Below are 13,243 nucleotides of genomic sequence, written 5' to 3'. Positions count from 1 at the left end.
CACAAGGAAGGTCCCTGAGGAAGTGACTGCCAAACCGCCCGCGGACCAATACAAGGCTCTCGTTTGTCTAATAGGCATTACGTCCAATTTTAGGCGATAAGCTAACCAAGAAGACTTCCATATGAACCGCCTGCAGAATTGTATGTAAACTCCCCTGCCGTTCCACCGAGCCGCTGCAAATGCCGGTACAACATCGTGGGGATGTCTGTAGTCTGTATGCCTCATCACGAGAAGTCGGTCTCGTGACTCCAGTCATGATCAGAAACTGACCTCTCAAAATTGAGGTTCCCCATGAATCCTACATTGTCTGGTGAAGAAAAAATTGGAACTGAATGCAACGACTTAGTACGCAGACGCACGTCACCACCCATCTGTAGGGACGGTTTCCAATATACGGTACTATGACAAGTCGGCAACTGTTTAGATCCTCGTAAACTCCCACACTACCTTAGCTAGACATACCATGTGTACCCAAATTTTCGCAGCTTGAAGAAAGATGAAACTCGCAAAAATTGCCGCCCCAGCAAGCTCGTTCCTCCTCCCCAGCAGCCTACAGACCAACGCAAAGGACAGAGCCCACACGAAGAATTGCGCCCATCTTACGAACATGGAGCTCTCGATGCGGCGCGTGTGAGAAGGTGCCCATTGCGAGAAGAATCCGAGGTGGGGCGGGATGCCGAGGAAGTTGATTTGCATATCATAGCCTCGCTCTGCAACGGCGTCGTGGACAGAGGCGCTCTCGAGACCGGTGAGGAGGGCACCGTAGCTCAGGTAGTCTATATCGAGAGACTTTGCGAGAACATTCATTGTGTGGCTTTAAGCAGTAGCGGTATAGATGTGAGGAAGCTCAAAAGCGCCGGATGGCTACGCTCGAACCATCAAGCGCAATTTGCTGGGGATCAGATATCACATCTTGGTTGATGAGAATCAAGCCTCTGACGTTTCGGAGAAAGCGAGGACGCGGTTGGCTCGACAAGGCTCGCAATAGGGTAAAGTTGTGCGCTAACTTATTGGATTTCAAGAGAGGCACCCAGGTACCCAGAGATACCCGTTTCCTATGATTCAGTTGATGGAGATTATGGCCGTGTAAGACCAGGGAAAATATTGGTATCTCAGTCTTTTCATTCACACAACCAAGTATTGATCTGGCTACAGGCTAGCCTCATCAACTCCAGGGCAAGGCCTTGTCACATCCAGTCCTCTATGCTGTTCCTAACGCCGTCCACCGAGTCCAGTCCAATGGTCGACTGCCACTCCAAAGTTTTACCTCCCAAAACCGAGAACCCAGGATACCAAAACATGTACCAGTGCTAGTCGTGACATATTGACAATCATCCCATTTTCCTCAGCCGGGTGAGCTGAATACCTTATTCCTCCTCGACCTCTTCGTCCCACTGCGACTTCTCTCTCTTCATCAGATCAGCCATGACGGGAGCCTTGAAGATGGAGGATTCGGGATCTGAGCCACGCGGCACCTTGCCAAGGCTCTCGTCGTCGAATACAGATCCAATGGTATCGATCCAGCGCTTCCGGCGCTCCATCAGTGTCTTCGTCATGTCGCCGATGCCTGGTCTTGCCATACCAGCCGCACCACCAACCGCGTGGCTACCGCCTCCAGCGCCGCCAGGTCGCTTATTCTTCTTGCTCTTGCCCATTGTACGGGTTCGCTTGAGATAGGCAGCCTGCACTTGCGTGTCGAGATCCTCCAGAATTGTTTGGTATTCTTGGTGCGCCATGCGCTCCTTGACGAGCTCCGTGAGTCGAGACTTGCGAGCGCCGTTGATGAGCATTTGCTCTCGAAGGCGGCCTTGCAGCAAGCGCAATCGTGCTGCCACCTCATCGTCGAATGCGCCATCGTATTCCGTCTCGAAATTACCTTCCTGGGGAAGGAAGCCAATGTGCTTCAGTTCCTGCTTGATTCGTTCATCGACCTGGGTGTACTCCAACTTTGGATGCGAAGCCTTCTTCCATGCCTCGGAGTTCGATTCGGGCATGAAAGATGCAGGCGGCACAGTCGGCGGGGCCTTATCATCGACGAAGCTCTGCTGCGTATCTCCATTTTCTCCGTTGACGCTGCCGCCATTCATGACAGTATCTCCGTTGGTGATGCCGTTAGGTGCTTTCTCTTCGTCTGCCTGGGGTCGGTTCTCGGGTCGCATCGCTTGCATCAATCGCGACAATAAGGGGCCGACAGAGAGTTTGTCGGTCTCGGCAACCTCGTCGTCCATGTTGTCAATCGCGCCACGAGCCTGGTTGGGTGCCAACTGTTCGCGCGCACCTTGAGGTTTGTCGAGTGCCATGGCGCCATCCTCCTCTTGCCAGATCTCAGTGTAGTGCTTCTTGCCTCTCTTAGGCATGTGGAAAGGTGTGACGCGATCGCCGCGTTCTCGAAGGAAGCCGAGGTCTTCCTCAGCAAAAGGCCGGAAGTAGGGTTCCATGTACGTTGAGAAGGTCGAAAAGCTGATCTGGTTCGTGGGCTTGGCACTACTAAAGTCCTTGTCAGGAGGATCACCAGCAATGAGATCCGCCAGATCAGTCTTTGGAAAGACGGCGACAGAGAATATCTCCTTCAATTCGTCCTCTGGCATGCCTGAGTGTGTCGGGCGAATTTCGTAGACGGTCGGGTCGGGGAAGGTGGAGGGATCGTCGCCGAAGGTGTGCGCAGCGGGTTGGGCCTTTTTGGGCGGCGCGCCCTCGTCTTCCGAACTCTCCTCTTCCTCCTCCTCCTCTTCGGCCTCTTCTTTTTTCTTCTTCTTCTCGTCGACTTCCATTGCTGATGGTGTTGCAGGCGCGACGGGTGACAGGGAAGAACTGGCCGAGTCGCGCGAAAGCTTTCGTGGTTTAGTGGATTCCCTAAGCGGGGATGATCGCTCTGTAGTAGCAGGCGAGGTCAGTACTCAGATTTAAATACGAGGAATCCAGGTTAGTCGTGCGGTGACGAGGTGAGCATTCGGTGAGCATCCTATGCCCCACGAACAAACCAAGAAAAAGCGTGAAAGAGCACTAGACCGCACAGGGCCAAAGAAGGGTAGTGACCTACCGACTCCCCCTTCCTGGGGTGGTGCCAGGGTATCGGCCGCCTTTCTCTTCTTCTTGTTGGTCTTGCCCGTCTTCTTGCCGTCCCCCTCGGCCTTCGCGGCGGGTTCAGCAGGCTCGTCGACGTCGACGTATTGCTTGCGCGTGCTGGCTAATATGCGCATACCCCTATCGCAGAAATTGCTTCGTCTGTCGATGGTTTCCTGCAGGCGCTGCAGGCGGGCAATCATGCCATCGAGACTCTTGGAGTCGGGCATGACGGCATTGGAGGCGCCTTGGTCTACGAGGTCATCGTAGTTAAGGTTACGGAACTGCTCGACACGTAGCTCGAGATATTCGGTGTCGACAGCTTCGATAGGAGGCAAGCTGGCGGAGGGCACGACGGAGCTCGGGGTCGTGTTGCGGCTGCGCTGTCGCATAGCACCGGGCCCGGCTTTCTTGCCGGTGCCCTTTTGGCTCGCAGCAGGCGGCATCGCGGGCAGCCTGTGATGAGCGCTCGCAGGTTTGGTGTGGCTTTTGATGAGGTTGGATCTTGCGCGTCGTCCTTGTCGAGGGTTGAGATGGATCTGATATGTCGAAGTGAAGGTTGGGCCTTTGATGTCAAGCGTCGACTGAATGGCACTCGAGATCGCGCCGCCCTGTATCGGTAAGGTACGCCTAACCTGCTTACTGGATTGGTCACCGGTCGCGGAAGTATGGGTCGAATCGCCCGAGCTCGCCTGTTGCACGCACCCTGGGGTTACCCGCGGAAGTCTGGGGGAAGGTACATGTGGAAAGTGCTCCGCCAGCGCCAAAATGGGAAGTGTCTCTGTGAACCGGGTACCTTACCTAAGGAAAGCACAAGGACCAGGCAAGCTTCAGTGCCTTGGCTCCATCAACTGCCATCTCACGAAACCGACATCTTGCATCCCATTCAAAGAATCAAGATCTAAGTACCCCCTTTCTTAGATCAGTAAAGTATTGGTCTATGGCCATGACGTGACTTCTCGCCTTGCCATCTTTGCGAGCCAGGTTGATTCTCTCTTGGTAATATTACCTTAGTCACCGTTACTCCCAGCGCTTGTAGTGAAATGCTATGCTCTCTCATAACACCGGAGCACAAAAGCAAACGATCACGGGTAGGCAACAGTGCTGATATCATACTATGCCGCCATCGACCAGCAATATCATAGAAACTGGCTAGAGCGGTGATTCGATTACGATGGAATATGAGATAATCTTGAGAAAAGCGTGAATATGAGGGCATACACGGCCAGGTTTACAGGAAAGAAGACTCCTGCACACTGATATGGTTCCCCATCTAAGAAGTTTGACGATCTCGATGGGTGGGCAAGATCAACCGAAAGTGAGAACTGTGTTGACTTGTATATGGCTCATTGATCAATCAGGACTATCCAATCTACCTCAAGGCGAGTTGATCAATGAAGGTACGCTGTCCGAGTAGAAGGCGTCTCTCAGGTCTTTCTTTCTCTAATAATGCAGCCCGTGGACGAACCTACCTGAAGAAGTCCAATTTTGCCGAGAAGGCCATTCTCATTCTTCCCTCAAATGACTTCCCATAGAAGCAAAATTGAATCTCAATTCGTTCTCGTTCTATGTTGCAAGCCCTGCTTATGATGCTTCTGGGCCTTGCGAGCAGATTACCCCAACAGGCACTACTTCAAGGTGTGATAGAACCTGTTCACCAAAGTACGGTAGGTACATCTAGCTACACGTATGTCATGAAGTCTCTCAAGCCAATAGGTCTAGATTTGGATCTTTTGGTCGCCGAATTGCCACGTCCGTGACCTTCTGTACGTGTTCTAATGCTGCTAGATCAGATCTTATTGCTCCCAAGAAGCGAAAGTGCATTGAGTATACTATGCGATGCAGACCTATCTAGCGATTTAAACAGTAGAGAAAAGTAAAAGAGCCGCCCCAACTTCACAGCTCTCTCTCACTTCCAAGCGCAAATTTGCTAATTGCTGATGCTTATTCAATCTTTTTGTCAAGAATACCATCAAAGCCTCTCACACTTTTGGATTATTTGGTCGCGGATAGCAACATTGGAAGTACTGCCACAGGCGGTGATATTTCGGCCAGAGACCTCCCCATAGGCTGACAAAGACGCGGGTTAAGAGCGACGGAGCAGACGAAACTGAGGCCCATGGCAGGGTTGCCACACATCGATATGAGGAACATCAAGCGCTTCTTGCGAGTGCAAAAATAAGTCAACAATGGCCGGCGTGGCTACGCGTTCGCAGATGGCTTCAGGAAAACCGGCTATCACGTCTAGTTGAGTCGGTAGTGCCCAAGAGCGGAACTTAAAACCCCTCTCTCAATACTCTTTGGATGATCATCAAGGTAGCATGAAGCTCCACAAGAGATTAGGGATTCTCGCGGGATGAGGATGTCTATGAGCTCCTGAGTGGCGGTCGATGGAGCCATGTGCTCTGGGGCGCTTCTCTCATTGGCATCGTATGGTACTCACCCAACCCTAGACAATCTGTGGTCTGCACATACCGAAACACTACGTTCCGATTTATGCATGGCAACAAGTAGTTTCCTAGTTCGGTTCGAACGGACGATCTGTCGTCCATCGATTGAGTGGCTTTAAAGACAATCTGGAAAACTAGCATTCATTCGCAGGAGCCTTGCCCACTGAAAGAAATCATCCAGATTGTGAGATGGTGCTCACAGAGTAATCACTCACTTGACTCTACTCCATAAATTCGTCATGAAAATCAACTTGCTCGAACTTTGAACAGGGTCGAAATCACTGCTAATTAGCTGAATTCTCAAGCAGTTGGCTTCTAGGTGATATATTCGCTGATAAGAACACTGAAGCCTTCGTCACAGGCAATGCATGGGAGTGCAAGGTAAAGGCGATGTCATTGTCCCCACGCATTAAAGACCCAACACCCCATGGGAGCGGAAGCAGAAGGACTGATATGTCTCGCAACCTCCCGTGCCAGTAAACTAACAGAGGATTGGCGCAGGCGTGTTGGCTCTGGCGAATTCCATTCTACGAGCACCAGAGGCTGATGCCCAGATGGTTTGCCCATGTGCTCTGGCCATTGGTCGACACGACTTGGTCCACAGGCGCTGGCATGGACAAGCCGTGTTTTACCTCACCCACGCGGCCGCGCTAGGAGCTCGACAACGAGCTGGCGGGGTTGGCTCAATTGAGAAGCTCATGGTGGGGTTCTCCCTCTTTCAGGGTCCTAGGCCTCAACCACGATCTTCTCCTGAACACTGCGGTTATGGTACCAGCGTTTCGTTGCACGCTTCCAGAGCGACTCACGTAGATACTACTTCACCCTCCGCTGTATTGTTCAACGCTATCCAATGTATACCATACAACATGTTCGGTCGAGTGACCATCGAAATATAACGCAGCCGTTTTGTGTAGAAGTCTATATAGCGCTGCTGTCCTTTTGCGATTTGTTAAATGCTGCTTTTTGCTTCTTCAACGTATACGCTTTCTTTAACAATTCAACTTGCCAAGAGTCTCGAAACCGCTTCAACGCAATCTTCTCTTAGCCTCGAGCAATGAGAGAATACCATGGCTTCTCTTGGTGGTAACATTTTGCCCCTCGACCTTGATCTCAAGACTACCTTTGCTGGATTAAGTGCAGTAGCCCTTAGCGGCCTGCTCTTTTCCAAGCTTCTTTCAAAGAATGACGCGGAAAGCCTAGAGGCACCCGGACTCTTCAAGTCTTTCCTGCTCTTCTTTTACTCCTGCTTCATCAAGCCGCACAATGGCGACAAGAAGGGCAACCAGCAGGATGCCCTAGAAAGCTTCTACAAGAAGCAAGCCGGCGCGTATGATGCTACCAGGAAGGTCCTCCTGCAAGGCAGAGAGGACATGCTTGCGCTCGTCGCAGCACAGCTGAAGGCCAAAGGTCCCAAAAAGGGCAACAAGGCCAGGCGAGTCTGGGTTGATGTAAGTCATCCTAGCAGTCACATTATGTTTGTCGAACCTCGACTGACAATGCTTAGGTTGGTGGAGGAACGGGATGGAACATTGAAGCTATGTCTAGCTTTGTCAATGTGCCTGAGTTCTTCACAAGCGTCTACCTCGTGGACTTCTCCCCGTCTCTATGCGAGGTCGCCCGACAGCGCTTCGAACGCCTTGGCTGGAACAATGTTAAGGTTGTTTGTGAGGACGCGAGGAAGTTCCGACTGGAAGATTATGAAAATGGTCTCCCAAGTAATCGCGTTCCTCCTCGCTCACCTGTGCTGAGCTACTTCTCTCAGAAGCGTGCCGAGCACGGCGGCGCGGATCTCATCACCATGTCTTACAGCTTGTCCATGATCGTGAGTCACCTAAAGACGTACTCTCTGAAATGACTGTAACTGACTGTGGTCAACAGCCCGACTACTACTCCGTTGTCGAGTCCCTTACATCACTTCTATCTCCAGATGGCATCATGGGAGTTGTTGACTTCTACGTGCAGTCTAAGACCGACTTCTCCTTCCGCAACTTCACTGGTGGACTGGTTGGGCGTCACGTCAACTGGTTCTTGAGGACCTTTTGGCGCGCCTGGTTCGACCTCGACCGTGTTGGTCTCGAGGCTAGCCGCCGCGACTATCTCGAGTACAAGTTTGGCAGTGTCCTGAACATCAACACCCGTAACTACAGCCTTGGTCACATTCCCTACTACATCTGGGTCGGATGCCACAAGAAGCCCTTCTCAGCTACCAGTCTGCCGCATGAGATCATTGAGAAGATCGATGCCCTTGCTACAGAATCGCCGTACCTGTTGCCTGCTAACGCGGGCGATGCTCTCACCCGCGCCATTGATCGATCGGCCCCCGAGATCCGTTCCAAGGCTTTCATGGCAGCCATCCAAAACTTGTCCGCAAGCCTCCCACTGCCCTCTTTCTTCTACCAGAACCACCACTGGCGCATATACTACGATGATCAGCTTCAGAAACACACTCAGTTCAACGATGAGTACATCTACGCGTTTACATGGGAAGACTCGAGAGTGGACGAGCACCTTCTGAAGCTCGGCTCTGACGACGTGGTCCTGGCAATCACCAGCGCCGGCGACAACATCCTCTCCTACGCAATGCAGAGCCCTGCCAGAATCCACGCTGTCGACTTGAACCCTACCCAGAACCATCTCCTAGAGCTCAAGGTTGCGTCTTACACTTCTCTTCCCTACGAGGATTTCTGGAAGCTGTTTGGAGAGGGAAAGCACCCTGACTTCCGCTCTCTGCTCCTGAACAAGCTCTCCCCCCACCTCTCCAGCCGTGCATTCCAGTACTGGCTCAACAACGTCCACGTCTTCACCAACACCAAGGGCTACGGTCTCTACGACACTGGCGGCTCCCGCCATGCCATTCGCGTCTTCCGCTGGATCTCACGTGTCTTTGGCTGCCGCGCCGCCGTCAAGGAACTCCTGTCCACAAAGACCCTCAACGAGCAGCGCGAGGTCTGGCGCACCAAGATCCGCCCCGCCCTGCTGTCCAAGCTCGTCTGCAAGCTCGTCGTCAGCCAGGAGAGCTTCCTTTGGGCGGCCCTCGGCGTCCCCAAGAATCAGCTGGCCATGATCGAGAACGACCACGCCGAGAGCGAGGCCGTCAGGGGACCCTCCCCGACCGCCCGCAAGGTCCGCTCCCACGCCATCTGGCGCTACATGGTCGACACCCTGGACCCCGTGGCCGAGCAGACGCACATCGCCGCCAATAACCCGTACTATCACGTCTGCATGACGGGCGACTTCACGCGGCGGTGCCATCCAGACTACCTCTCGGAAAAGGCCCACGCCAAGCTCTCGCGCGCCAACGCCTTTGACGGCCTGCGCATCCACACGGACGAGATTGACGAGGTTATCAATCGCATCACCCCCGGAACGCTGACCGTCGCCGTCATCATGGACAGCATGGACTGGTTCGACCCCGGCGCGCCGGCCGCGGCGGCGCAGATCACCAAGCTCAACCGTGCCCTCAAGATGGGCGGGCGGGTGTTGCTTCGCTCGTCGGCGCTGAGCCCTTGGTACGTCAAGGTCTTTGAGGCCCACGGCTTCTCGCCCAAGAGGGTCGGAGCTCGTACGGACGGAGCCTGCATTGACCGTGTCAACATGTATGCGTCGTGCTGGATCAACACCAAGGTTGAGAACCTTCCACCTCCGACCCCTGAGATGGACCATATGGGAGGTTCTGAGATCACCAGTTTCTCCCTCTAAGTGTAGAAGAAGTGCGTCTTGGGAAAGAAGTGCGAGCGAGATAAAAGTGATGATTGATGAGTAGGCTGGTGGTTGGAAAGTACTAGTTCGAGATATGTGACCCGAACATGAATTAGCGTACAGTCATTTTCTTAACAATGATACTTATTGGAATGTTTCAATGTTGACCGAGCGCGTTTTTGGTCCGAGGTTGGTGATTTCAGCATTAAATTTGCTTCTTAGAGACTTTTTGCGAAGAAATGTGAAAGCTGCACCTCAATACGGGATTAGACTCTCGAAAGCTTCGCTGACACACGCAAAATCTGCACTAGAGACCAAGATCTCTAGCAAGTTGTCATTGCGGTTACTTGTTCAGTCGATTTTCTCCTCCGTTGATTGCTTCCGACCTTACACACCGCATTGCGGTGATTAGATCTGCCTAACATCGAACACCTCATCCATCTCGGATAAACATTTAAGCTGTCATCCTAGAGCCGACTCACATTGAATTTCACTTGCAGAAATGTCGCACCAGGTTCATTGACAAAGAATCCAATTTTGCCTAGACTGGTGATTATACACTGGCCGTCCCAATTCTAAACCCTGGCGCCCCCTGAATCACATACAGTAAGCCGACTTCAGCGCCATTTCTCTGGTACTGATATCCTAGCACGACGTCTCCGCCTCCTCTGTCGCATCCTCAATCGGATATTATTCCCAGGTGACCAGCCTTTCATTTGCTGTCAAACAGGACAAAACGACACCTCTCTCCCATCTCTCCCCCGAATTAAGCCTTCCACAGACGCGCGACAGCCTCAGTAACACCGACGTCGCTGGTCTCGAACTCGTACAGGCCGAGGCCAACCAGTGCGGTGACGACGTTGAGACCCCACATGGTCGCCTTGCGCGACTTGGGGTAGTGCTTGGTGGGGACGTAATCGATGATGATGTTCTGGAAGCCGGTGTGGGAGTGGATGAGGATCATGGCGCAGAGGACGGCGTCGGTTGTCGGGTTCAGGGAGCCGGCGGCGAAGGGGGCGATGGTGATGGGGACGAGGCCGGCAGCGAGAATGCGGTCGAAGCTCCAGTGGTAGGAGCCATGGGCGGGACTCGGGGGAGGGACGGGGGCAGGGTCGTTCACTGGAGGTTATCACGGGTTAGGATGTCTTGCGTTTTTTCCAAGTTTTGACTTTCACATGGGTTTTCGTACCTCCACCCTGAATGACCTCTGCAGTGAATAGGTTAGCAATGATTCGATTATAAATGTATAGCATGCAAGGTGACTGCGACGTACGAGGACCGACGGGCAACAGATCCCTCTTGGCGGTTGTGTGGAAGGCGGCGACTCTTGACGAGTTCTTGACGAAGGCGGAACGGATCGGGGTGGCCTGGGCCATGCGGACCGCCGTGGCTGTTTGCCGGAGAAGAGCAGGGCGCACAATTGAAGCCATGGTGATCGCTGGTATTTCACGGGCGGTTCAATTGGTATTCGCGGGTGGAGGGAGGCGGGATGTCGTTGTTTGGAGGCTTGGAAGTTGAGAAGGAGAGCTAGGTTTAGAGTGCCGGAATCGATGATGTCCACTTAGCCGAGGGTAGGCACAGGTTCCGGATCGCGAAGACGGGCGTCTGACATTGGAAGGGCTGTGATTGGCTAATGAGCCCCCGATGGCTCCACGTGATTTCGGTCGACGAAGAAAGTCGGCATGGGCCGGCCATCGGGCCAACGTACATGCGTGACAAGTCTTATCGACATTGCGATAAGGGAAATTTTTGGAGCTTGGAGTGGGATCAGTTGCGCGACAGCTCTGAGTGACCTGTGTCAGTCATTCTGGTTGCTGGCAGGGTTGGTTTTCACATCCTCAGACTCCTATCCAGTGCTGAGCTTTTCTTTGCCGCTCTTTCTTCAATGCATTCAAAATTACAGATCTTCTAATTACCAACACACATACCCCATCATGTCGTCGACATTGGTGGCCCGCCTCCCCGAATTACGGCGGAATATTTGCGTTCGATGCGCTGCGCTCCCAGTAGCCCATTTCAGACAAAACCAAGCGAGATGGGTATCACAAAAGGTCGTGGAGAAGCGCAAGACAGGGGAGGAGGAGTGGGCAAGACGCGCCACAGCAATTGAGCAGGGTGAAATTCAGAACATCTGGGATGTATTTGAGGAGCGAGGTTACGTCAAGGACGTCGCAGGGTGAGTCGAGGCGCCCCCCCTTCGCTGTCGCTACTCGAGATAATGTTTGCTGACCTGACCGAACTCAAGGCGCACACCGCAGGTCAAAGAACTCTTGCGGACCAAACGAATAGGCGCATACGTCGGCGTCGATCCCACGGCGGCGTCCCTCCACGTCGGCCACCTTCTCCCCTTTATGCCCCTTTTCTGGATGTACCTCAACGGGTACACGGCCGTGTCGCTGGTCGGAGGCGCGACGGGCAGGATAGGTGACCCGACGGACCGACTGAAGACGCGCGAGGTCATGGCGAATAGCGAGGTCTCAATGAACATCACAAAGATCCACTACCAGCTGAAGAAGATTTGGGCAAATGTGGAAGCCCTGGGGCGAAAGTACGGCCATGAGGCGGACTGGGCGGCTAAGAGGCATCTCGTGAACAACAACATGTGGTGGCAAAGCTTGCCATTGTACGATGTCATGAAGAGACTGGGCCGCTTCATGCGGATAGGGCCCATGCTCGGCCGCGATACGTGAGTCCTCATATAGGAGAAGTCCCCCTACCCCTTTTCGACAGAGTTGCTGACCCCCTGTCTAGAGTCAAGAACAAGATGGAAAAGGGCGACGGCATGTCCCTCGCAGAATTCACCTACCCCTTAATGCAAGGATGGGACTTTTGGCACCTGTACTCCAAGCTCGGCGTCCAGATGCAAATCGGAGGCTCAGATCAGTTCGGAAACATCGTGACGGGCATCGAGGCCGTCAAGACGATCCGCGCGTCCGAGGAGAACCCCAACATGCGCATGCCCGAGACCTGGAGAGACGACCCAATCGGCTTCACGGTGCCCCTCCTGACGGACAGCGCGGGCGCAAAGTTTGGCAAGAGCGCTGGCAACGCCGTTTGGCTCGACCCCTTTATGACGAGCGCCTTTGACCTCTACGGCTATTTCGCCCGGCGGTCCGACACCGAGGTTGAGCGGCTCCTCAAGCTCTTCACCTTCCTGCCCACCGCCAACATTGAGAAGCTCATGGTCGACCACGCAAAGAACCCGCCCGCGCGCGTCGCGCAGCACACCCTCGCCTTCGAGGTGCTCTCTCTCGTCCACGGCGCCGACGTTGCCATCAGGGAGCAGCAGCAGCATCAGTTCATGTACAGCAAGGGATCCGGCACCCAATTCGCCGGCGCCTCGCCCGAGAAAGCGGGACAGGACAACACCGTGGCCCCCTACAAGGCCGTGGAAGGCCACCCGACGACCCTCAACAACGCGCCCAAGATGGACATGCAGCTCCCCGAAAACCTCATCTACAACCAAGGCATCGCCCGCATCCTCTACGCCGCAGGTCTCGCCACCTCCGTCAGCGAGGGCCACCGCATCGCCCGCGCCCAGGGCGCCTACGTCGCCGCCGCGCCCGGCAAGGACATGCGCGGCCTCGTGCCCGGAAACCTCGACTGGACGCCCGTCAAGCTCTGGTACCCGCAGGACGTGCCCAAGTTCCTTATTGACGGCCGCGTGCTCATCATCCGCAAGGGCAAACACAACGTCCGCATCATCGAGGTCGTCAGCGACAAGGAGTGGCAGGACAGCGGCAAGGCCTACCCGGGCGAGCCCTTCAAGGGCAAGACGCGCGTGCTGATGCAGCAGCTCAAGGAGCTCGCCGCGGCCGAGGGCCGCAAGCTCTCGCGCCGCGAGCTGGAGCAGATGGTCAAGGAGAAGCTGGCCGCCGAGGAGGAGGAGGTTACCGTTGCGAATAACCCGGATATCAAGTTCCCCAAGAAGAGCGAGCGCCAGCAAGCGTTCGAGGAGGGCAAGTCGCGGGAGTAATCGAGAGACTGCCGCAGTCCTTGTCGTCTTTCGAAATATTTTGATGTATCACATC

General features: G+C 54.2%; 5 protein-coding genes across 5 annotated transcripts; 2 read left to right on the top strand and 3 right to left on the bottom strand.

Annotated features, from left to right (window-relative positions):
• Positions 1 to 360: 360 nt before the first annotated feature.
• On the bottom strand, positions 361 to 807 carry CABS01_09233 (uncharacterized protein; the record flags this gene model as incomplete). The annotated part of the gene is made up of 2 exons (XM_060542590.1): positions 361 to 399; positions 463 to 807. The coding sequence occupies 2 exons, from the start codon at positions 805 to 807 to the stop codon at positions 361 to 363; spliced, it is 384 nt and encodes a 127-aa protein (XP_060400317.1).
• Positions 808 to 1,367: 560 nt separating this feature from the next.
• CABS01_09232 (histone acetyltransferase subunit 3) lies at positions 1,368 to 3,767 on the bottom strand (the record flags this gene model as incomplete). Its single annotated transcript, XM_060542589.1, has 2 exons — positions 1,368 to 2,872; positions 3,041 to 3,767. Coding segments are annotated over 2 exons (2,232 nt in total), but the record flags the coding sequence as incomplete, so codon positions are not given.
• Positions 3,768 to 6,580: 2,813 nt separating this feature from the next.
• On the top strand, positions 6,581 to 9,212 carry CABS01_09231 (uncharacterized protein; the record flags this gene model as incomplete). Its single annotated transcript, XM_060542588.1, has 3 exons — positions 6,581 to 6,961; positions 7,018 to 7,335; positions 7,392 to 9,212. 3 exons carry the CDS (start codon positions 6,581 to 6,583, stop codon positions 9,210 to 9,212), a joined length of 2,520 nt encoding a protein of 839 aa, XP_060400315.1.
• Positions 9,213 to 9,978: 766 nt separating this feature from the next.
• Positions 9,979 to 10,642, bottom strand: CABS01_09230 (CybS protein; the record flags this gene model as incomplete). Its single annotated transcript, XM_060542587.1, has 3 exons — positions 9,979 to 10,331; positions 10,402 to 10,419; positions 10,486 to 10,642. The coding sequence occupies 3 exons, from the start codon at positions 10,640 to 10,642 to the stop codon at positions 9,979 to 9,981; spliced, it is 528 nt and encodes a 175-aa protein (XP_060400314.1).
• A 504-nt stretch (positions 10,643 to 11,146) lies between these two features.
• CABS01_09229 (tRNA synthetase class I) lies at positions 11,147 to 13,188 on the top strand (the record flags this gene model as incomplete). The annotated part of the gene is made up of 3 exons (XM_060542586.1): positions 11,147 to 11,388; positions 11,458 to 11,898; positions 11,964 to 13,188. The coding sequence occupies 3 exons, from the start codon at positions 11,147 to 11,149 to the stop codon at positions 13,186 to 13,188; spliced, it is 1,908 nt and encodes a 635-aa protein (XP_060400313.1).
• Positions 13,189 to 13,243: the final 55 nt, after the last annotated feature.

The sequence above is a fragment of the Colletotrichum abscissum genome (assembly GCF_030869225.1).
Source record: "Colletotrichum abscissum strain IMI 504890 chromosome Unknown Scaffold_22.1, whole genome shotgun sequence".
NCBI lineage: Eukaryota > Fungi > Ascomycota > Sordariomycetes > Glomerellales > Glomerellaceae > Colletotrichum > Colletotrichum abscissum.
This window is presented reverse-complemented; position numbering and strand designations above follow the sequence as displayed.